The 24,536-nt window shown below is 43.2% G+C and overlaps 1 protein-coding gene across 1 annotated transcript in view; it reads left to right on the top strand.

Moving 5' to 3' along the window:
* The window catches only part of OSBPL11 (oxysterol binding protein like 11), a 242,558-nt gene that overhangs the window by 64,274 nt on the left and 153,748 nt on the right, over nucleotides 1–24,536 (top strand). The window contains exons 3-5 of the mRNA XM_069224292.1: nucleotides 1,525–1,700; nucleotides 15,177–15,256; nucleotides 21,855–22,040. Coding sequence (XP_069080393.1) covers nucleotides 1,525–1,700; nucleotides 15,177–15,256; nucleotides 21,855–22,040 — 442 coding nt within the window. The remainder of the gene's footprint in view (nucleotides 1–1,524; nucleotides 1,701–15,176; nucleotides 15,257–21,854; nucleotides 22,041–24,536) is intronic.

Here is a 24,536-nt window from a genome sequence, read left to right as displayed (position 1 = left end):
AGGAGGGAGGAGGCACGGGGTGCGTATACACCTCATCGCCCCTCTTTGTGCAGAGGTGCTAGAAGTTTGGGAGTCGAGGGGGCAAGACACAGACCGAATGACAGATGCTGTAGTGCACCCACCCCAGTTAGAGCCAGGCTCAACCCCTGAGTAGATGAGAGCCCAGATGGGGGATATTCCTAGCTGACACCCTCCAGGCACATACCTGTGCGACAGGAGCGGTGGCAGATGCATGCTATCCCCCTAGCCGCACATCGATTCCTTCTGTGAAGGCAACACACACAGGGGCAGAGTACCCTACGCATTCAGCTAAAGAGGATACTCATTACGACTAGGGGTTACCCTGAAATGAAGCATTATCTCCCCACTCTGAAAGCCTCCGCCCCCAACACGATATCTCCCGTAAACTCTTGAAATAAGACACATAGGTTCTATGTTTAGAGTTCTGTTTGAAGTTTACTTTGTTAAATTGGTGCAATATTGTACGTGTGATGTCTGCCATATAATCCTTCATAATATGATGTACAGGTGTATACATATTGTATAAATGGCTCTGAACTACCATCACTTGATACCGGCATTGCTCCACTGTAGTGCACGCTGTGAGACAGTACTCCTAATTATGTTTGTGGAACTAAAACTACACCAAATGATTATAAAGCAAGAGGTGTAATATTTTTGAAAATGCTAATAAACTAAGTTTAAAAAAAAAAGAAAGGTTATTTTGCCTTTGTTGCATTTTCAGGACTAACCGTCTGTGTTTACATCACCTGTTGTTGATGAGGTTTATGCCACAGTGGGATCCTAAACTGGTCCTGATGTTCTTCATGTGCAACCTTTTCTAGCCAAAGCACAGCTGGCTTGTTGTGTCTTCACTCTCAAACCTTTTCTTCATTGTGATCACTTTAGCTCGTCACATGAGTGAGCTGCAGGCTCTCTCGGTGCAACAGGCCTACACCACCTTTTTCCCATTACACACTATTGTACTTTGTACATCTCTGCTCTTCTCCACCTATCTGCTTCTGCTCTCTTGTCTCTACTAGTTCTTTTTTTTCTCACTGCTCTCTATGGTTATCTCAATCTGCCTGATCATATTGTCCCTCTCTTTCTCTTCCATCTCTCTCTGCTCTCATGTGCCCATGTATTTTCCTTTGTGCTACTCTCTCATTCTGTTCTTCTAACTGCCTCTTCTTTTTCCTCTGTTCATCTTAGCTCCTTCATTCCTCTCTTCTCTCTCTGCATTTCCTCAATTCTCTGTTCATATTTCTGTCTCAGTGTTTCTTCATAGGGAGAAGCAGGCTGCTTACAAATGTCTACTTTGGAAATGTCATCTTCACTTAGCAAGAAAATGATGTGGACAGCTGGGCACCTGTACTTTGGAAGTTTTTACCACTAACCCATATGCCTTTGGTTAAACCGTAACTTATTAAATGCTGTTTAAGAGGAGGCTAATCACAAGTTCTATTAATGTTTTGTAAATATTTAAAGCCATTTTATATAACTCTCAAATTTTTGTGTGTGCAGGTTCTTTGTCTTAAACAATGAGGCTGGGCTGTTGGAGTACTTTGTCAGCGAGCAGTTAAGGAATCAGAAACCCAGGGGGACCCTGCAGCTAGCTGGAGCGGTCATTTCACCCAGTGACGAAGACTCCCACACCTTCACAGTGAATGCTGCAATAGGAGAACAGTATAAACTTAGAGGTAGAGTCTGTGCTCACACCTTTGCCTCCCATAGGACTCTGGGGCAATGTCAAATAAATTGGTGCTTTAATCTCATTTGTGGTGGAAACACTGTGACTGCATTTTTTTGACATGTAACTCTGAAAAATGGTGACATTGTGAAAGCCTGGCCTGCACCTATTTGTTTTCTCCCTAAGGCAGATTTAGTGGTTAGAATAAGATTACAAACTGCTCCCCGGCCACAGTGCATGAGCTGTACGCTGTCAAAATACACACAACACAGAAGGCATTGCAGCCGGGAGCACAACGTTACAATAATGTCATCGTCATTGCATACAATGCAGACTATAGAAAATGCATTAATAATAGTGACATCTGTAGTCTACGCACGTAAACAAGGAGGTGCAAGAAGTTCTCACAGATAAATTAACAAAATTCCTCTAGAAGGGCAAGCAATAAAGCATTATGGCTCCAAGGATAGTGTGAGAACTACACCTTTATCAGTTGGAATCCTGAATAGAGGTGAAGTGAGAGATTAAAATGTGGCCGCTTTCAACAGGCCCCTCAAGATTTGACATCAGCGTAACCAAGGTATAGAATAGACACAAACATGCAGCATTCTTAGCACAGTAGGCAGTGCTCCAGTCTCATAGAACAGACACAAACTCCTACTACACAAACACAGTAAAATTGATATAAAATGGATACATCATGGATACATCCTCAAGTGTGATTCAAAAAGCGTATATATATTGTCAGAAAATGGGAAATCACACTAAATTTGATGTAAGAAATTAATTGGTTTCTTACTAATGCTTTTTAGATGATCGTAACTGTGTGTCTTGGGGGAAGAAAACAATTTTTGTAGATTGCCTGGTCCTTACCACCCTATGTTTACTACATGCATTTCACATGGCACTAAAGGATCAAATTAGGCAGACCCATCTTGTCGAGTATAGGAAGTCTCGATGATAATCATTTTACTCTAGTTGACAAATTGTTCATTATGTTACTGAATTATTGTTGCATGTAGGGAACATAGACTGTTTTAGCAGATTGATTGGATTGCCTTAGAAGTCTGAATACATATTGGTACTGGTCAAGCTTGACATGAAATAGGGATGGTTTATATGCTGTTAACTCATTAGTTCAAGATAGAGCACAAACATTCTTTCAAAGCTTCAGATGTAGCTGGATTTTATTCTGCACTATCAGTACTTTATCTTTAATGAAACCTTTTCTGTTAAGTGCAGGGGATTCCCAAGAACTTATAGAAGCCGTGCAGTATGTCAATCATCAAATGGGATGCTGGGAGAGACCTGTGGTATGGAGTACAGCATACAAACATTGGCACAGACATCCCACGTTGACTCCCCTATGCTGATGATTTACTGTGGGTCTGGGCTGGATGTATAGGAAAATTTAAAGGTGCATGACTTCACTCACTGCGAATGATCAGAATCCTGGCTTCACTTACAGATAGAGTATGAAACATACAGTTTTTTAAATATAAAGTTCTGCATCTGTGATGTTAAGCTAATTAGCAACATACTATTATTAAAGAGTTCTCCACCAAATCAGTTTTTTATGACCACAGCTGGCATCCTACAAATTGAATTCAGTGTATGCCATTGGGTAAGCTATTGTGGACCTGAAGGAATTGCACAAGAGATCATGATTTTAAGATGGAGGCCTCAGATGCTTATAAGGTTCCATGCTAGAGAATATACTGAGAAAGTAATGTCTTCATCGATATAAAAGTCACAGAATTGAAGGACATATCACCTATCTTGTGGCAAATAAAACAAGTAATGAGATGTCTCCTACCAGGTTCATTGCAGTACGTACAAAAATAAGAAAGCAGTTGTTTGAATTGTTGAACAAGCATTGGAAAATGTTGAAACTTGATCTTCTAAAATAGTACCAAAATCGCTCCCAGTTGCTGATTTCATCACCAGGAGACATTTGCTGAGTAAGAAAGAAAATATTTATATGTAATAAGTGAAGACTATGCCTTTTTAGTGTACATGTTAATATAAGTTTTTAATATTAATGTCATATCATCTGGATAACTTTGTCTGTGCACTTACCTGCTTTGTCGCTAATCTTTTTTTAAAATTGTTTTTATTAACATTTAATATAACAATACAGTCCGTCAATAAATCAATACATCAAGTGTATTGTTCCATTTCCCCCCATTAGGTGACATCATAGGAGAATGCATACCTATAATCACTTCTTTATAACATAGTGTATCTTATCCATTATCTCAACGGTTATTATACAAATTGCTCACAAATAGAGGCATGCTGTACCACAATGAAGACCCATTATTCTAAACATGTAACTCTTTAAGTAGACATTCAACATCCCTCCGTTGGGGGGTGCGGCCCAGATACCAAGCCAAGTGGGCCCTGTTCATTCGGGTTGGGAGAGTTACCACTCTGGCTGGTGGGGGGAGGGGTGTACCCTATTAAGGTTTGCGACATGGACACCCATGCCAAAAGAACCTTGTGCTTTATCATCTCGCCTTGTTTTGTGTATATGTGATTCTTCTACTCCAGCCCACACTATCACTCTAATAAGTCCCTCTGCCACATTTATGCAGTTGGTGCTTGGGGGAACATCCAGGGAATACTTGTACATCTTTTAGTCACTATAAAGCCTAAAATTGTATACCTTCAACAGTGTTTTGTTAGAGTTCTCAGGGAGTAGCCCCAACAAGCAATTCTTGTATATGGGATATCCAACCCCATCACCCCCCCCCCACCCCCACCCCTACCCCCTCTCCCGGGTATCAAGAATGGACCTCCAAAATACCCTCACGTCCGGATAGTACCACATCATGTGTAACAAATCTGCCTCTGGTGCCCGACATCTAGGACAGTGGTTCGGTCTAGTAGGGTGGATGCGGTGAAGGTATTACGCCGAAAGATACATTCTGTGTATAATATTGTACTGTATTTGTTTTAAGCTCGCGTAGATATCTGTCATGCAGACCCCTTCATGAATTTAAGAAACGCTCCAGGGGGCAAAGGAGGGGGTGAATGTGTGTCTGTGTGAGGGGGGTAATATGTTCATCGCTGTGGTGTTGCCAGGATTTCTCAGTATGCAATTGTTTCAGTGGTTTATCAGCACGGAGTGCCCTGTATAAGTTCTCAATAAGTCTGCGTCCCCCGCCATTGCCAACAGGGTGAAGGCACAGGCTCTTCAGGGAATGAAGGCTAGAGCTGCAGCACTGTGGCTACTATTTTAGCCTATTGTAAAAATTGGCCAGTGCCTAATTGAAAGGTATCCTGGGCCTACTGTAGGGTAATAAAGTGCCCTTCCGGGTAAAGGTCCGTGAACATTAAACATCCACGCTCCTGCGATTTCGTGACCCCCATTATTTGCACCAAGTGATGAATGGGGAGAACCGACCAGATGTCCAAGTCAGGAGCATATGTGCTCTTTTTTAGGACTCTGGTTACTGCTCTCTCCCAAATAGCACCCATCAGGCCTGCCTGGGACAGTTGTGTACCCTTCATCAAGAGCTTGCTCAATGTTTACCTATCATGTAAACTGGACATTATGCCCCTAGCCCAATTCAGTTCCCCATCTAGCCAGTGGACGGCATGTTGTAGCTCGGCAGCATAGCAATACAGTTCTAAGTCAGGGACCTCTAATCCGCCCTTGTCCCATTCTAGATTAACCCGGCATCTCTTGTTTTGCCACAGTAGTTCAAGTAGAAGCTTCTCTAGGTCACAGGACACATCCTTAGGGAGCTCGTAGTATGTACCTTGCATGACAAATAAGCAGTGCTGTTGCACCGCCATTTTTATAAGAGTTGTCCATCAGGAACAACTTCAAAGTATTCCAAAACCTGATGGAGGACTTCAGCCCCATCATCAGTCGTCCCATATTGTGGTCATAGAACTGTTGTTCAGTTTGTGTGATATACATACCAAGGTATTTAACCTTGTCAACTGTCCAAGGCAGGCTCACCTCGGGCAGCATTTCCTTAGGCCTGCCCTGCAACTCTCTCAGCTGAACTAATAATGATTTCAGTGGGTTCACCCGCAGCCCACAAAATTCCCAAAACTCCTCCAGGAACTTCAAAAGATCGGGCCCGATATATCCAGGCATCGTAAACCAGACCAAGGCATCATCTGCATTTAAAGATATTATATATTCCAATGCACCCACCGGAATGCCCCATCCCTTCTTAACCTGAGGTATTCTGCACGCCTGTGGTTCTATAGCAATGGCAAATATTAATGGGGACAGGGGGCATCCCTGACGAGTTCCCTTCTGCAGATCAATTTCTGCCAACACATAACATGATGTAAGCACTCAAGCCGTAGGCCAAGTGTATAACGGTGCAACCCATCGAATGAACCCATCGGTATCCTAAGCCCGTTTTGGTGATTACCTCCCAGACAATCGCAGTCAAGGGAAAGGCTTCTTCTATGTTCAGGTAGGCCAGGGCAGAGTGGTCTTCCGGTAGCATCAGGGATTGCAACACGTGCCAGTCGGCAAATGTTAAGCAGTGTGTTCCTACGGGGAATAAAGCTGGACTGATCATCATGGATCATTCCCTGCAAGTATGGAAGTAATCTGGCAGCCAAGACACCATTAAAAAGTTTAACATCCATATTTAACATAGATATGGGCCTGTAAGAACTAGCATCGAGGTGGTCTTTCCCCAGTTTTGGTATCAGTGCAATTAGGGCCTCTGTCATGGAGCGTGGAAGTTGATGGGTTTCATATGCCTCCCCAAAGACCACTAATAATCTGTCTGTCAAAAAGGTATAAAAAGGTTTATAAAATTCGGCAGGAAAGCCATCGCCTCCAGGCGCTTTGGCCATTTTGAGATTACTTATTGCTTCTGGCAATTCTGGTTTAGTAATCAGAGCTCCCAATAATTTGCTAACCTCATTGTGGACAGCCGACCGAGGCAAATTGTATTTGTATAGCGCCTACTACCCCTGATGAGGCGTTGAAGCACTTTTCTGCGAGTAGCACGCTACTCAGGAGCCAAAGTAGTGTCCAGTCAACTGGTTATTGGGATTAGGGTTAGTTTTGCATGCTCATTCCGTGCATTCGGTGGTAATTGTCCACATAGCTGTGATCATTAGAGGTGGGGGGCTAGGAGGGAGACAATTTCTAGCTGGAGTTTATAGATATTGTTATGGTTTCCAAAGAGCTTTAAAGCAGTTGGACATGAGATTTTTAAAGTGACACAGGTGTACACACAGGAGAGGGAGACAGAAGGTAGAAAGAAGCAGAGGGCGATTTAAAAAAAAAAAAAAACATAAGCCAATTTTTTCATGCAGGATTTTAAGGGTTATGACAGGTTGAGAATTTTTGCAGACAAATTGCGGCTGTAAAACTGTTGAAAGAAACAGTTTCAAAGATACTTCTCTCAGTAAAAAAAGAAACACAAGACACCATATTCAATACTATGCTCTAAAGTATTGTTGGTTTATGCAAATTATATGCACCATAAACAATATATATAACAAAAAAATGTTATGTAAACACTCCACCAACTTAAAAAATAGAACAAGGCAGTTACTATAGACACATTGCTGTAACCATTAGAGTTTTCAGTGTCAGTGTCTGTTTAGAAGGTGCTGTCCCCATCATCTGCCCTAAGAGCTCCCCCACAGAACAGACACCTTGTCTAACAGACCGGATGTTTCTGGGGTCACCTTCACCTTCCAGCGTCCACCTTGCTGTCATAGTGTAAGTAGCTGGTAAGCGGTGTAATATCACCACACGGGGAAGAGTGAGAGTAGACTGTACGCAGGTGGTATGCATGATCCTTATTTATGGCCTGCTGGATTTCTACTTTTTGACCTTTTCATTCCCAAATTGGGAAGACAAGCCGAGGGGCGTTTCTTCCCGAATTCGGTAGACTATTATCCCAACTGTCTTTTCTCCCTCTTGATACCACTTTCTCCTGGCTGTGGCCTTGTCATGTTTCTCCATTCTTTTAAGGCGGTCCCAGTCCTGCCAGGCAAAAGGGTCCATGTGGAGCACCTTTCTCACCTTGTTTAATTTTGCTTCACCTGACTTTAATTCATCCTCTAATAGACACCCTACCCGTGTTGCTGTGGATATATATACATCCCAAAGTACCACCTTCACAGCGTCCCATTCGACTGCTCTACTCCCAGCCGTCTCCCAATTCTCTGTAAAGTATTGTGTTAAAGACCGTAGTACAGTGTTTCGGAAGACAGGATCAGTCAGGCTGTCAGCTAAAAGTCACCGGAGGGGGACCCCCGGGGATTGTCTACGTAGGGAGAAGGTAGTTAACAATGGTGAGTGATCGGAAAGATACTGGGCCAGGTACTGAATGTTATCTATATTATAGACTGTCACTGCAGATATAAAAAGGTAATCTATGGCTGCTCGTAGCTGGCGTATAGCAGGAGTAGGTGCAGGTATACAGGTGATAATGTCTCCAAGCATCAGTCAATTCTAGAGTATGTAACATCTGTCGGAGGGTGGCCGCAGCTCGAGGTTTAGTATCAGCCTTTGGTGGGTGTCTGTCCATGTGACCATTCAAGGGGCAATTAAAGTCCCCCACCATGATAACCTCTGTGGAAGGTGGAATCTGCACTGCCCCTAATACTGATCACATGAATCCACCATTATCAACAGTCGGACTGTAAACATTGCTAATACATATATCATGACCATCCAAGGTCCCCTCAAGGACAACAAACCATCCCATATCATCACAAATTACCCTTGTAGGTCGAAAGAGGATTCCCCGCGGCGACCCAGATCAAACAAAAAACCCCTCCCATAGCGAAATACTTGCTGGAGATGCCTAATACAATCCTCCCACAAAAATGTTTCCTGTAAGAGGGCCAGGGCCACTCCATACCTGCGGTAGATATGCATATCCTCTGTTTTTTTTTTTTTTTTTTTTTAAGGATTGAGACCTCTCACTTTCCAGGTGAGCATTTTGTATTTGGTCCCTGTAGGGGTCATTGGTGATTGGTGTAGTAGGTATGTTTATCCTTAGGTGGGAAAAGTAGGATTCAGTTGACTCTCCTGCATGCCCTCTCAGAAGCAAAGCCCCTGTAGTGTGTGTGTGTCATAATGTTACAGCTGATTGCATAGGCAGTAAGAACATATCAACGCAATTAAAACAATGCAAGACGTTGTCAATCATAAATCCCTCAACCCCAACTCCCCCCCACAGGCAGTAGTATCTTATCCCTCCTGCTCAACCCACTATCAAGAGGGTAAACTCCACCCCCCCACTGAGAAACAAAAACTCAACTAATATTATACTCCAAAATTCCAAGGTGTGTGAATAATCTGACTAAGATCCAGATCGCCTCTCGAGCCCAACAAGACCTCAGTGAGTCAGGGCCACCCAGGTCTCGGACCATCCCAGCCCGATCACGTAGTCTCCCAAAAGGTGTTGTCGCTGAATAATGATGATGTCCGGGGGGCCCTTTATATCAGGTCACATTATATGATCATGTTCCGTATCGCCTCCAGCTGGCAGACTTCTTTTGTGTCTCCCTGATGCTCCATGGTCAGATGTGTCTCTCCCCATTTTCAGCTTAGGATTTCAATCATGGACTGTCATGGACTGTCATTCCATCGGCGAGTCAACAGCCCAGGAGTCTCCCTTCTGGCTTAGTGGAGTGTAGCAATTCTGTGTTGCCAGTGAGTCCTACTCCGTCTGGAGCGTTCTGTCCTCCACGATCCTTTCGATTGAGTTATGATGAAACAACCTCCCCATCTGCGGGGGCCTCCTCCTGGGACGGGTGGATCTTCTCAGGCCTCTGTGTCGTGATTCTCGCCATTCCAATGGGAATGATCCCTGATTCAGCCCCAAGGAGTCCATTCAATCTGATGCAGCCTGGGGTGTCTCGAAGAACTGCACCTTACTGTTACATTGAACTCTGACCGTGCCAGGAATAGGAGACTGTACTTAATATTGTGGGCTCTCATTCTCTGTTTGGTGGGGAGAAAGCCTCTCCTCAATTCCTGCACCCTCCTAGTATAGTCCAGAAATATGTGGATAGGGTTATCTTCCTAATTAGGAGAACTATGAGTCTGAACATATTGAAGGATAATGTCTCTGTTCCTGTAATTAAACAGTCTCTGTATTATCTCTTGGGGGGCCCCTCAGCTGAGGTACCGGACCCAACACTCTGTGGGCCCGTTCAACCACAATAAAGTTTGAGAGACTAATAGGTTGCAGTTCGGTTGGTGATCCATTCCTCCAGGACAAACTCTACTGAGGGACCCTCTGCCCTCTCGGGGAATCCCAGCGGACAGAGATTGTTATGGCACGAGCTGCCCTATGTGTCCTCCAAGCGGCCGGCCATCTGAGTGGCACCATCCTTCAGATCTGCGACCTCTGATTGCAGCTCCCACACAGTAGCGCGTTCAGTTGCAATTCCGCCTTCAGTGGTCGTGACTCCCTCCACCACCCCTGGAGATCCAACTGCAAATGGTTTATATCCATGTCATATTGTCCATCTTGTTCTCCAATGCCTCTCGAGACCCCTTGATTGCCTCCTGTATCGTATTTGTTTCCTGGCCAGGTGCCTTCCGATCAGGGGTGAGACAGGTTTGTGGTCATTTTCCTGTGCCCCATGGCCAGGGACTGTATATTGTGTTATTGTATTCGATTGGGCCCCTTTTACAATTTTCTCCTTGCCCATGGTGGTGGAGTAAGTAGCATATACTGTATTCAATGGATCCCTGGATCTCAGGTACCACTGGGCTCCCCCCAAGTATCCAGTCTAAATGGGCCCTTTGTTGCAGTATAGGAATGGCTTGAAGTCAGGGTGCCTCACAGGCTATCCATCAACAGTAAGTTCTCACTGACACAAAAAAAGAGGCAAACGAACCATCACCCGCCTACCCCTCTCCCCCCCTCCAGCACCACTGTGCTTCTACGGTAAAGTCAGGTCATGAGGAAGAGAGTCAAATGCCCACTCATTAATGGTGTCTGATGAGTCTATGGATCATTTTGAATTCATCGTGGGACCGGAGCAGACCGTAGAAACCGTGCTGGTGTCAGTGCGTAGATTTACTGTGTCCTCTAGATAGATTCACTTTATCATCCCCCGGGCTCACCATAAGGGGATTCACAAACTCTACAGCATATGCCGCAGGTCTCTGACCCACACTCTGGGGTTCTCAGATCCACGACTGGTATGCTCCAGGAGGCCCAGGCAGTATTTGCAGGTGGCTGCCTGATAGTCCCAAGGAGGCTCCACCCATGCCACCGCTAGTCAACCCGACCTCAAATGGGCCATGCTGAGCAGGATCTCACCGGGGAAGAGCAGACCGCTCAACCCCCTCCACCACCTCATCTGGGCTCCAGGAGACTCCACTACTCCCGGGCCACCGCCTGACACAGGGATCAGTCTGGTCCCTCGAGGCGCGCCTCTCAGCAGCCGTCTAGTGCTCCTCACCACTAGTGACGTCCTCACCTTTTTCTGGGGGCGATGAGTGCGGTCGGCCTCCACAGCCCCAATTGGAGTCCGATGGAAGTCCATACTTCCAACAGGTCTCGTTGCGACCCCCAGTCAGCGCCCGGCTCCAATTTTTAAAAAATAACTTGCATTTTTTAAAAACCCTTTTGAAGCAAGTAAGGATAATCTGCTGATTTGTTTAAAAAAAAATATATATATATATCTATCTATATCAAATTTAAGTAACACAATACTTGATTAGATAAAGATAATAATACAATAACGGGAGGGTTGGGCAGGGGTTTCACCTCTAGGATGTCTGTAAAGCAGTTTAATTTACTTAACTGGTGCCCTTATTTAAAAAAAAAATGAAATGATTTAAAGAATTAATGTTAATGTTAATAAACAGTCACTCTCCAGTATTGGATCTTTCATAGATTCACATGCTTGAATCATTCCCAGTTGTCAAAGTGGGAGTCCCACAGTACCATAATGAAGCAGTACATAACATTACCATAGATTATTCACTTTCATAACTTATCCATGTCATTTAAAAGGAGCCAAACTCCAGTCAATCAGATTTAAAGGACTATTCAGAGTTCTCCCTCCGATAATAGCTCCTACTCCCATGTGGCAGTTGGATGTAGTGCTAACGCAGTTGTTGAAAAGTCCATACAGAAAGTGGACCTCAAGTTCCTGTCATGGAAAATAGCACTGCTGCTAGCTTTAGCAGCAGCCAGGAGAGTGAGTGAACATCACATCTTTACAACCAAAGAGCCTTTTCTTGCGTTTTACACAAGACTGTCATACTCCGAAGCAACCTGAAGTTTATTCCTAAGGCCCCTATGGTCTTTCATCTTAATGAACCTGTGTTACTAAGAACTTTCTTTCCAAATCCTTAGTCAGCATCAGAAAGATCCCTACACACCTTAGACATCAAAAGGTGTCTTAAATGTTATTTGCATTACACCAAACAGTTCAGAAAAACAGAAACTGCTGGTCAGATATGCAAATAACTGTAAAGGTGTCCCAGTCAAAAAGGTAATCATCGCTCAATGGATCTCATCTGCTAACAAGTTCTTTCATTCCAAAGCTGGCAAACCATTGACAGCTAAAGTCAGGGTGCATTCTACTAGAACAGTCTCTAACTCAACTGCATTGTTTGCTAGATTGCCTCTTGAGAAAATATGTTGTGCTGCGACGTGGAAGAATACATTCACCCAGCATTATTCCCTAGAATCGGCACAGTGATGCAGCTGTTGGACAGGCGGTGTTATATGATTTATTTGAATAAAGGGAGACTTTTTTTGTTTGGCTACTTATCTCTGCTTACTAGATATATATATATTTCAAAGTATATGTGTGTATAACCACCATCGGCTATTGTGATGATATTATGAAGTTGATTGTACAAATACTATTACTGCTAGCTACTTTGATTCAAGCATGTGAATCTATAAAAGATCCAATACTGCAGAACAAAACGAGCTACTTATCTGTAACTGCAGTTCTCCACTATTGGCATCTTTCATAGATTCAGATGTGACCTACACTCCTTCCCTTAGAGGCTCCCCTTCTTGTTATGGAAATACATTTGACACTAGTGCGTGATTTCTGGAGGGAATTATCGTTGGTGGGAAGTATTCTAGAGGGTGATTTTTCCTGATTGGCTAAGTTATTTAAGTGAATGTTTCATTTCCATTATAGTGTATGGTAATGTTATTTACTGCTTTATCATGGTACTGTGAAACTCCCACTTCAACGACTTTGAATGATTCAAGCATGTGAATTTCTGAAAGATGCCAATAGTGGAGAACTACAGTTACAGGTAAGTAGCTCATTTTCCTACATATGATTAAAAGTACAGTATAATGTAAGAACACAATAGAAAGGGCTATCTAGTATCCAACAATACAAAAAGTTTTAAACAAGTGTTATAGTGAGTTAGCAAAAAGGGTTACTTTAAGACTAAAGTATTTAAAAATATATTTATTTAAAAAAAGAAATAAGACTCACAGCACGTGGAAATAATAGATCAAGGAGGTGAAGGCAAGGAAATGATAACAATAATAAAAACATTTACACACCTAAATGCAAATGAGTAAACACCAGGTGGTTATAGCATAGAAGTGCTGTCCACCTGTCCTGCAGTGTCAAAAATCAACACATCAGAAATGAAGTTCCTAGCATAAATGGCTGTTGAATTTGATCATGACAAAACCATAATTAGCTGATAGTGGCTCAGCTCAGGTCTCCCATTTATAGACTGGATGAATTCTGAGAGACTTCCACACATAACATTCGTTTTCTTGGAACATTCTCTGTGGTCAAAATGATGTTCGTGAGTACTCAGTCATGATTGTGGTTTATTTGCAGTATAAACACTTAAGACATTCTCTTTAACCCTCATTTCTATGGCTTGTAATTAGTCTCTGGTGTCTCATATGCATTTTACATGAAATGCGTCATTTTCTTAAAATTCCTATGGAAAGCTCTGCCATGTCGGCTTTGGATTAGCTTTACAGCAGTGTCACTCTATGGAATCAAAACCACATTTTGTGTATTAACAGAATGGTAATAATTATGTTATGTATTGATTGGAATGTTTGTCCATCAAGTCCTTCTCCATTAATGTGATGTCACCCTAGTGACATCTTTATGGATGGATTTATTGCTGTTGCTTTCCATAAAAACAGTTAACTAATGTAGGTTCCTTAACAGCGGCCTCTTAATCCAAAGCTTGTGTCCTGTAAAGGCATGCTCTTTTGTGTTTGATAACATTAGTATGTATTACAGAACTTAACATGAGTGTGCGCACGATTGCCACAAGTCTTTTGATCACATTTCTTCAGCAGACATAGACTGCTCCATTTGCTTGCTGAAAGCTAAGGGTGGAAGCAGCAGCATGGCATAAAAAAGCTGCTGTATTCAGTTATCTGCTATTGATGCTCAAGAACAACAAAGGGCTACTGCTTCCATGCTTCCCAAATATTTCTAATGAAGGCATTGTTTTTAACTTTCCGTTACAAACATTGGTCCTAAGCAAGTAAACCCATGCCTGCTCCACAGGCTTGTTAAGGGGTAAACATATAAACTCCCTTATAATTGGGGCTGGTGGAGAGGGAAATCACTTGGTAGAAGAAATGCTCTGGGTGTGATTATCTCATTGAAGATCTTCTAGTGGATGGGAGTTACACATAGCTCAGAAACAAACTAAATATTAATATAATGTGGCAAGGCATATTGAGAGTTTTGGAGTGTATCTTTTGTTCATCCAAGTAATATTTCTATTTATGAATTTTCCTCATTATGATGGCAATTCGTATATGATTTGCAGACGAATAGCACGTCATAATTACTAAATGTTATAAAAAAACATTCAATTGTATGTGCAATAATTCTAGGGCTTTATGGAGGCACCTTTATCTTTCCTTTGTCAATGCAAGTGATTTTGATAGGTTTGTTCGATTCCAAGAAACTCACTGCTCCTGAGTGCAACTCAGAGGTAGGGATAATGAAATGCCCATCCATGTTACTTTTCACTTTTCTCTGCAGTGATCAGTTTAATTTGGTGGCTAGGGATCTCTACCCACATGTGCCCCCCCCCTTTCCAAAATCTTTTTGGCCTCTCGCAACACCTGATAGTGGCTTGTGTGTCATGCATGCAGTAGATACCTCTCTTATACACATTTGTCCTGAGAACAAGGCAGAAATGCAATTTCATGGAGAGGAATTAGCTGGGCATGAGTGATGGGTTACTGGTGAGAAATAACTTTTTCATACTTTCCTTTAACCTACTCGAATGTTCTCGCCTCTCTTCTGCAGTGCTGTTGACACCCCATTTAGGGAGACAATGGGAGAAATTTAGTGGCATCCTTATGCAGAACTTAACTTTATAGAGAGAAGTCTGTTTGGACTCTTGTCTCAGACATCCTGGTGATCCATCAATCTAAACAAGTCTAGTGTGTCTATAAATGTTCTGGACTTCCAAAGTTTGTTTAATTACATTGCCTGTGTTTGCTCTAGCAGAGTCCTTGAGTTTTCTTTTTCATTTTAGCCACAGACGCAAAGGAAAGGCAACACTGGGTCAGCAGACTTCAGATATGCACACAGCATCACACAGAAGCCATCGGAAAGGTATTTTGAGAAGTTGTTTATCTTTATAACTGCCAATCACAGAGCTTTGGTTCTATGACACTTTCTGTCTAATATATACATGTAATGAGGTAATGACCTGTCGCTTGAGGAACCCCGATATAGATAAATGCTTTAAGTGTTACTGTGGAAATTGTTGATACAGTTAATGCAGTTCATAAGGTTAGTCATAAAGGTCACAACTGAGTTATCAATAATTAGATTTATAATTTAAAAAAGGAGCATAGAAGCATTAATCATATATAATTTTTGAGTACTTGCCATAAAGGAGTATTTATGCACAAGGAATTTTATTAATTGTTGAGTGCATCAAAGAACAAGTGTTCCCGACAAATATTGTATATAATTCAGTTGCCTAAAAATGTTTGATACAAATGATATATTATAGTGCAAGTTTGTACTTTAGGGTTCACCAAACAGCATCTTCTTAATATATAAAAGTACTTTAATATCCACACATGATCCCAAAAGCACTAGACAAACTAAAAATAAAAAGTGAATAGAATGTGCACTCTTCTTTATTATACAAAAGTATCTGTCAGTTTAGTTGTTTCAAGTTCAGAGATGATGTTTTGGCCCCGTGACAATAAAAATGAATGGGCCTTCGTAAAGAAAGTTTAAAATGGCCACACATATGTCAAATCATCTTATGGAAGTATTGTGAAATAGAGTAGGCACCTTCACTATTGTTAAAAATTCATATGCCAAGGCACCCAACAGTAGTGATAGAAAGTCCATTCCTCATAGTATTGAAGCAATCAAAATCTGACTGCAAGTGAGTAAATATCCAAAAGGTTTTATTCATCCGATGCAAATCCAAAAGATACAACAGCCAACACGTGTTTCGTAAACAAGACTTCCTCAAGGCAAAGACGTATGTATATTAGAAAGTCCAAAAGATGTTACGAAAAAACTAATATGGTGAATCGGCATGAATCTTAGGTTGTCATCCCAGATCATAGAAGAGAAATACACTCCGTCAGTGTCCCAGAACAATCGATCAATTCACCTTGTATGGGAAGCAAAGACTACACGACTTATCAAGGTCATCCGTGCACTGTAGAAGGTACACTTCAGAGGGAGTGAAGCCTCTTGTCCCTCCCTGTTTAAGTCTGCGGTATGATAGCCAATGGTGTAACTTCAAGTATTGCAGTAGTTTGGCCTCTGGGAGGCCGTACTCTTTTAGTTGCTCAAAGATTTGACCGATCACTACTTATACATATCTCTCCACATTTTGCATTGCTCCCCTCCAACCCCTCCCCCCCACCCATAGCCATTTACCATATGAGGTTCTATTCAGGTTGAGCGTAAATTTGCGGTTTCCCCAAAAAGGTGTGAACAGGGTGGGAAATGTAGTAAGACCATGCTTAACCCCCACCTTGTTTCAGGTCTCTAGTGTCACCCTCATATTTGGGGAGACTATAGTGTTTTCATTTGGTCTGGTTGAGGCTGCCAGGGGATTTTCCACTGGACTCCCTCTGACATTGTATGATCAATCATGCACCATCCCTTAACAGGTTTCTTGTTGTGTCCAGTGACTGAGGTAGTGAAAAAGTGTTACGACATAGTAATGGACTAAATTAGGAATTCCCAAGCTTGTTTGTCGTGAACGAGTTAGCCCTGTGTCCGACTAATCCTTTCAGCTTTGTCCTGTCGTATAGAGGCGGCGCAGATCGACTGAAAATCGGCTTCGTATTCACCTAGGATACAAAGGGTTAGGATCTGAAACAAGTATAGCATTTTAGGCAATATATTCATTTTGTGTGCTGATGTTCTACCGAGGAGAGAGAGAGATACTTATATTTCCAGCTGTTAATCTTGTACTGGATGCCTCGTTTCAAGTGCTGAAGGTTGATTTCTCTACTTTTTCCTAGTGTGGGGGCCAGAGCTAGGCACAAGTAGTCGATCTGTGAGGAGGTCCATCACAAAAGTGAGCCTGTTGCACCACTGTCTGGGTTGGGGGGGTGATCTCCAATCCCTTTTGGGGGGGGCGGGGGGGGGGGTTGGAGACTATGGTGTTTGTTTAGGACAAGAGGATATCATCAGCAAACATAATCAGTTTCAGCTTGTTGGCCAAATTTGATTCTGGGTTGGCCTGGCTGCGCTGTGCCAGTGGTTCTAGCTTAAGGGCAAATAGGAGGTGAGATAGGTCGCAGTACACAGCAGGTGTGCCTCCCTCTATGTCTACCCAGTCAAAAAAAGAGGCCTTTAACTCTTTTGAACTGTAGAGCTTGATAACCCGCAAAAGCCAGGATGCAAAAGGCAAAAGTGCCCCCCGTCCCCAGCTCCCTCTGGACATCAGTCATGAAATCTGTCAATCCTGACAATGCTTTTTCAGTGTCCGGGATGACCATGATGGGCTACTTGCTACCTTTGGTTTCAGTTTCGAATAGACAGAGGGCTTATTAGTATTGTAGCTAGGTTGATGTGCATGGATAAAGCCTGGTTGGTCTGGGTGTATCTAGTTCTCCATCAGGGTTTGGCATCTGTGACTCTGTTGGTAAGAATTTTGGCATCCGTGTTGAGTAGAGAGATGGGGTGGTATGATCCACATTTGGTAGGGTTTTTGTTAGGCTTGAGGAATTCGTGCTATATTGTATTCCTTTGTAGTGTGGGTGGCCCTGCCCTCCTCGATTATCTCCCAATACACTTTGCAGGTACAGGCAACATTGTGGGGGCGTAGCATTTGTCGAAGGCTGCTTTCAGTCTGTCTGTTCTTAATTGTACAGTTGGGTGTAAAAGGTGTGAAAGCCCGTTGCTTTTTCTTTGTCTCCCATACATATTTGCCCTTGTGGGAGTTTGACTTCTGGTATTGCTGCTTTAGTGCGGCAGGCCTGCAAGAGGTTTGCCAGCATATTTCCTGATTAGTTACCATGTTCATAGTATTTACTGTCAAGTTGTGTTAATAGATAGGCTGACCTGCCTTCTTCGAAGGTCTTCAAATCGGCTTCAAATTGTGATTGCTTTCCTTCATTGTCTTGTGGAGTGGGTTCTCTTATGTTCACACTTGAGCTCTCCGAGTGCCGAGCTCAATTTAATGTGCAGCTCTTCTTGTAGTTTCCAGAGGTGTGCAGGTTCTGCTATGAATATACCCCGGAGGACTGCCTTTACGGCGTCCCATTGGGTGGTTGCGCTCACTCCCCTTGATCCACTTTTTAACGTTAGTGACCATCACCAGGTCCATCAAGATGTGATCCTGAAGTCACCAAGTGTTGGTAGCTCTGCCTCCGATGGAGCCTATATGGTCAGCGTGCAAGTGACAGGGCCATAATCAGAGCGTGTGATAGGGTGTTGAATTGAGTCTGCCACGCTGGGGAGTAGGCTTTTATCTAGGTGTATATAATTAAGCCTAGCTTAGGTTTGTGGTTTCCAGAAAAATGAGTGGTCCCAGGTTAGAGGGAGGCAGGTCCTCTAGGCATACATCAGTCTCGGGTCTTCTAATAGTGTCCTGCTTTTGGCCATTAGGGCTGTTGAATCCCTCCCAGCCCCTGTATGATTGGCATCAGCCATGGGGTTGAAGACTAGGTTCAGGTTGCCTCCCATAGGCAGGGGTGTATTTGAACAGGCATAGAGAGTATAAATCACTTCTGCCAGGAAGGACTCTTGTTCTTGATTAGGCCTGTAGACTGAAGCTAAAGTGAGGGGCATACCTCTCAATGAGACTAGAATGGCTACCTACTTCCCACTAGTGTCCCAGAGGCTACCCTTAATCACCAGGGGGCAGTGTAGATATATAAGGATGCCCTCCCAGCTGTCGTCTTGTGACCCAAAGAGAAGTATTGGCCCTGGTAATCTTTGGATTTCAGATGGGAGTGGTCTGATTGTAGTAGGTGGGTCTCCTGAAGAAACCCAACGTCTTTTCAGAGGGGAGATCGTTCACAGATGACAGAGGTCTGTTTTATGGGTTTATTAAGGCCTCTGGCATTGTAGGTGAGAATGTGGAGAGTGTTATTGGACATGGTTAAGTCCGTCATTGGTGGCATAGTATCACATGTGATTAAGGGAGTGCTGTGTGCTGATGTGATCGGGGCAGGCTGAGGTTCCCTCCCAAAGCCTAAAAACCCCATCAAAACCAAGAACAATTAACATTAAATAAATATAACCTCAGCTGAGATAGATATCCGAGTGACCGTCTGCGGGTTCTGGAGCCAACAGTAGCAGTCCTGCAAAGAAGAAAATACTGTCTCTGAGGGGTTAAAAGGCCACTGTCAACATAGAACCAGAGTTTCGCCCACTCAGGCCAGCAGCATCAACTGTCAGTGCTCAGTAATTGCATCAAAGTGGCATCCCCAGGGTGGCACATCAAACACACAAAAGGTGGAATGCTTGCAATTTGTCTAACCACTGGCAATTGCTTAGGGTATCATCCCAACACATTGTTCTTTTTCTTCACCATGCAACTTTAGTTTTGATCCAGCCATATGATAATCAGCCTTGGTCCTGCTCCTCATGGCAACAGTCCAACCTGAACTGCCAGGCCAGGTCCTCAATGGACTGGAACACAAACAACCTAGGACTGGTTTTTCCCTGGTAAGGGTAAGGGCTCATCAGCCAGGTGTAGCTTGGTTCCAGTAGTTCAGTGAGCACCGGACTCAAGTCTGGGCATACCCTTGCCACTTAGGGTGGTACATTAAACACACAAAAGGTGATGGAAGGAATGCTTCCAATTTGTCTGACCACTGGCTAGGGGTGGTATCCCAACCCATTCTTAGTTTACTCACCTTGCACCCTCTGTTTGGACCCAGCCACTGTGATCATGCTTTGAATGTTACTGGGCCTCTGCTGTCTCAGTCTTACAGAGAGTCGCACAGCAGAGTGCATGGTGGCATCTGTCAGACCCTGTCCGCCCTTTGGTTCGGCCAGTGGACGTTCTTTACCTTTTCAGCGACGATGTGAGGTTAGGCCCTGCGTCCTCAGTTGTCTGTCCAGGCGCCAGCAGAGGACAGCACTGCTCATGGGGCGTAGTAGGGGCCACTTCCAGTGAGGGGTAGGCTGCTGTCTCGCCAGGCTCATCCACACCTGTTAACGGTTGCGCTTGAGCAGTCAGTACGCAATACTGTGGCCATGGAGTCTCTGGCCATGAGCTGTGGGCTGCACCCTGTTGGGACCGTCCACTGGGGAACTTTGTGGGTGGACATGCCTCACTCGACTAGCACAGCTCTATCTTGAGCTCTGTGTTGCCGGACTGCACACTCACTGTCTTCCCTGGAGAGCTACAACCTCGGGAGTTTTTCTATTCCCCATACATTCAGGGGCCCTGCTTTCACTTTGGGATACAATTAGAGTCTAGGGGGAGCTCGCCAGGTAGGTGGACATGGCAGTCCTGGGGTGCTCCGGAATTATGCGGCCGGCGCCATCTTGGGCTGGCCACGCTCCATTCTAACCATTAGGCAGCTGTAGATATTGGTAATTGTTTTAATTACAGCCACGGCTTAGACTTAATCGCTTGCTTAAGATTGTAAAATAAATGGTTCTGCCACACTGGTATGTAGGTCCTATCCACGTCCGCTTCCAGACCTCTAGAACTCCTCTCTACACCTGCAAAATGGCTGCCAATTTACTGAAAATGTATAATCTAATAATGTTAGTTCTATCCAAACACTATGGATTACATTAATTCGCTTGGTTCGTCTGCATTACAGAGGTTTATTTTGGCTTAATGTTAAACTGGCAGAGTGAAGTAGCCTCCACCTAGGATGTAGACCTGTGGTGAGCCATTCATTGTAAAGAAGATCCAACCAGTTAATCAGATATATAAGTACAATAACTTGCATAATTCATGATAAAGTATTTTTGTGAGGTTATAATTTAATCTGGAAAGTTTAATTGACTTGTCACATTTTGCATGGATCATGTGCCTGCAACATTGGGCCCAGCATGCCTCTTTTACACATTATATTTCTCAGTAGATTGCTGAACACAATTGTGATGTTTCACATTTGGTATAGTACTGTTCTTCCAGGCATTGATCCCACTTTTCTGTCGGTAAGAATCTCATGTAGAGTCCCTTGAAGTTGTACCCACATTGGTGGCATCTTTGATAATACAATAATGTGTGCCTGACTTCCGAATTGTTGCTGTAAGCACTGCATTAAAGTTAGGTGGATTTAAAGAGCCTGTCCTCATTGGATTTGCAGGTTGCGGAGGCTTTCTGAAATGGTGAATAAACAAGGGGAAACTCCTTGTGAGAGTAGTTCCAACCTTTGGTTCGCATTACCACACTTTCTGGAGTGGTAGGAAACATGTGGGCAAACTTTATGATGTACGTGATCTGGAAGCGCACATTCTGAGCCAAAATCATTATGAAATTTGCTGATTTACACATAGCATTGCTGGCAATATCTCTATTGTAAATCAGAATGTCAATGAGACAGATAGACAGGTAAGCACTTGTAAACATGCAACAAGGTGCTTACTTTGATCGCAATTTTTCATAATTGAGAAACAGAACCTGGACATGGCATTAAATTAAAGGCTTAAACAAACATCGGCTAAAAAGAGTAGTGTTCCCACATGAAGAGTACTTAAATATAGAACCCCAAATGAATACATGTTCTTAAAGTGCCTCTTTTTCTGTCAGAACAATCCTCCTCTGAAATCTCGCAGCTTCTCCATCGCATCCCAAGGTAGCGGCAACTCTCCCGCTTTGCAGAGAAGACCGAGCCAAAGTGCTGCTTCCTTCTTTAGTGTTGGGCTTCACAAGGTGCCGCCGACCAGCAAGAGATCTCAGATTCACCCGCCGGATCACCTAGTGGATGTCAAAGAGGTAAGTTGTGTACGTTGATACTTCGGTTACTAATCATTGTTCATATTTGTGTCAAGTTTGGTATGAATGGTGTAGTGCAGTTGATCAGTTTTAAAGTAAAGAACTAAGTTAGTCTTTGGAATGTTTAGGTCTCTGCTTCAGACATAACCTATTGTTTCCAAAATGTGACGTATACTTGCAGTGGGCTTTTATTCAGCCCCTTGTTTGGGTCTGGATGACTCTGTTGTTTAAATCCATTCCCTGTTCTTCATTTAATGCCCTTCTTCCCTATCCTTGTTTTTTGTCCCGCTTAGCTTCATTTTGGTCTCCGTGCTCAGACTGGATGAGTTGTATCCTTCTAAAGCATACTTGAAGGGACTTTTTATTTGTTATCATTTTTAGAAGGGCATGTGTTTCTTTGCTCTTTCTTCTTCATACAAGATTACCAGCCCTACTTACTCATGCATCTTAACATATGAGTTTGCATGCCACTGCCTCCACACTTGAGCAAAGCCAGTAGCTCAGTCTTTTTAAAGCACAGACACTTTAGTTTTATCCGCTTTTTGTAAAATCAGTCATTAATGCATTATACACGAGGTTACCATTTTGATGTTGTAGATTTTAAATTAAAATACTCTATCTCCTTATTTTCGTAACTATACCATAGATAATTAAAATGAACAGTCCTAAGAGAAAAAAATAAAATGTGGTTTAAGGGGGACATGCAACTTTAAGTAATCTGCCCTAGCAACATCATAGTAAACTACTTTAAATGTTTGACTAAGTTGGAGACGTTATTGTGTGAATTGGTCTATGTAAGCTTAATCATAGTAGGAGACTCTACCTTCCTTTTAATAGAGAGAGAGCGAGATAGTGTGTGTGTGTGTGTGTGTGTGTGTGTGTAGATGGCTTAAATTTGTTGTTGAAAGTCCAGCTTTGCCACTAAACTCCAAGTATTTCATTTTGAGAAAAGCTGAATATGCATCTTGTGTTCAACAGTGTATAATTGGTGGAAAGGAGAATTAATGTTTAACATTTCCATCTCACTCTTAATCAAGTCTCAGTGACACAGAAGACAATTTTCTTAAATACATATTACTTAATAAAATAAGTGGTTTTGCTTTGCATGGGTGTATCACACTAACAAATCATCTCACCTCCTGCAACACTCTTCATATCAGACGGCTTCTGTCATGTTAAATTTCTATTTGACAAGGTCATCGGCTTGTTATCGTGTAGCCGAATGAATGAATGAATGAATGAATAAATGAAGCTAAATTTCTAGACTACAGCTATTACCCCGATGGGCATTCTGGGTAGGAATATTCGAAATTCACATACTTTGCTTTCATGTAATTATTGAAAATGATGACTAAATTATGCATAATTACATTAAATGCTTGTGCTCGATTGGGTGGGATTGATATTTTACTTTTGCGACTCCTCACTGGAAGGGCCACTGGCTGGGACAGGTAGCCTGATTAGTGGGATTTGGTAAATGAGATGTAATAGGTATTTTTCAAATTAGGGGATGTGTGGCAACAGATTGGTCTCCCTTCTACCATTCCTGGCCAAGGTCTTAGATAAAATAATCAACAGACACCTCACCGAATACCTCAACAACCACCAACTACTTGACACCACTTAGTATGGCTTCAGACCCAACCACAGCACGGAATCTGCCCTCATGGGTGCCACGGATGACATCCGCATGACTCTGGACAGAGTATACAAGGCAACCCTCATCCTGCTGGCCCTCTCTACAGCCTTTGACACAGTCTCTCACCCCATCCTCGTTCAATGCCCACATGACATTGGAATCCAAGGACAAGCACTCCTAAGGACCTGCTCCTTCCTAACAGGAAGAACCCCAGTCAGTCAGTCTGGCACCATACACCCTGGACACCTGCTACTTCATCTGCAGAGTTCCACAAGGATCCTCCCTGAGCCCCACCCTCTTCAATACCTATATGATCCCTCTAGCCAGCATCATCCACTCTCATGTTATCAACATCCTCTCCTATGCCAATTGCACGCAACATATTTTCTTCTTCACAATCCAGTTCAATGCCTACATAGCTTAAATCAACCACTGGATAACGACCAACTGTCTAAAGCTGAACCCAGACAAGACTTGTGATCTTTGGAAAGAGCACATCACTGTGGGACTCCACCGGTGGCCAACAGAGCTATAACTGACACCGACCCCCACCACCCATGCCAAGAATCTCAGGATCGTCATTGACAGCAAACGCAACATGACAGCCCAAGTAAATGCCGTCATCCCCTCATGCTATACCCTGAAGATGTTGATGAAGATTTTTTTCAAATGGATGCCAATCAGCTACCTGAAAAACAGCCACAGTGTCCTGGTCACAAGCAAGATGGACTATGGAAACACCCTATATTCCAAGATCAACAAAAAGCTTGCCAGATGGCTGCTGACCGTTCAGACCTCGGTAACCAGAATCACTCTCCACCTCCCACACTACATTTGCATCACAAAACGCCTGAAGG

This window comes from Pleurodeles waltl, chromosome 3_1, assembly GCF_031143425.1.
Source record: "Pleurodeles waltl isolate 20211129_DDA chromosome 3_1, aPleWal1.hap1.20221129, whole genome shotgun sequence".
NCBI lineage: Eukaryota > Metazoa > Chordata > Amphibia > Caudata > Salamandridae > Pleurodeles > Pleurodeles waltl.
Note: the sequence above shows the minus strand (reverse complement) of the source record. Positions and strands in the feature narration are given on the sequence as shown.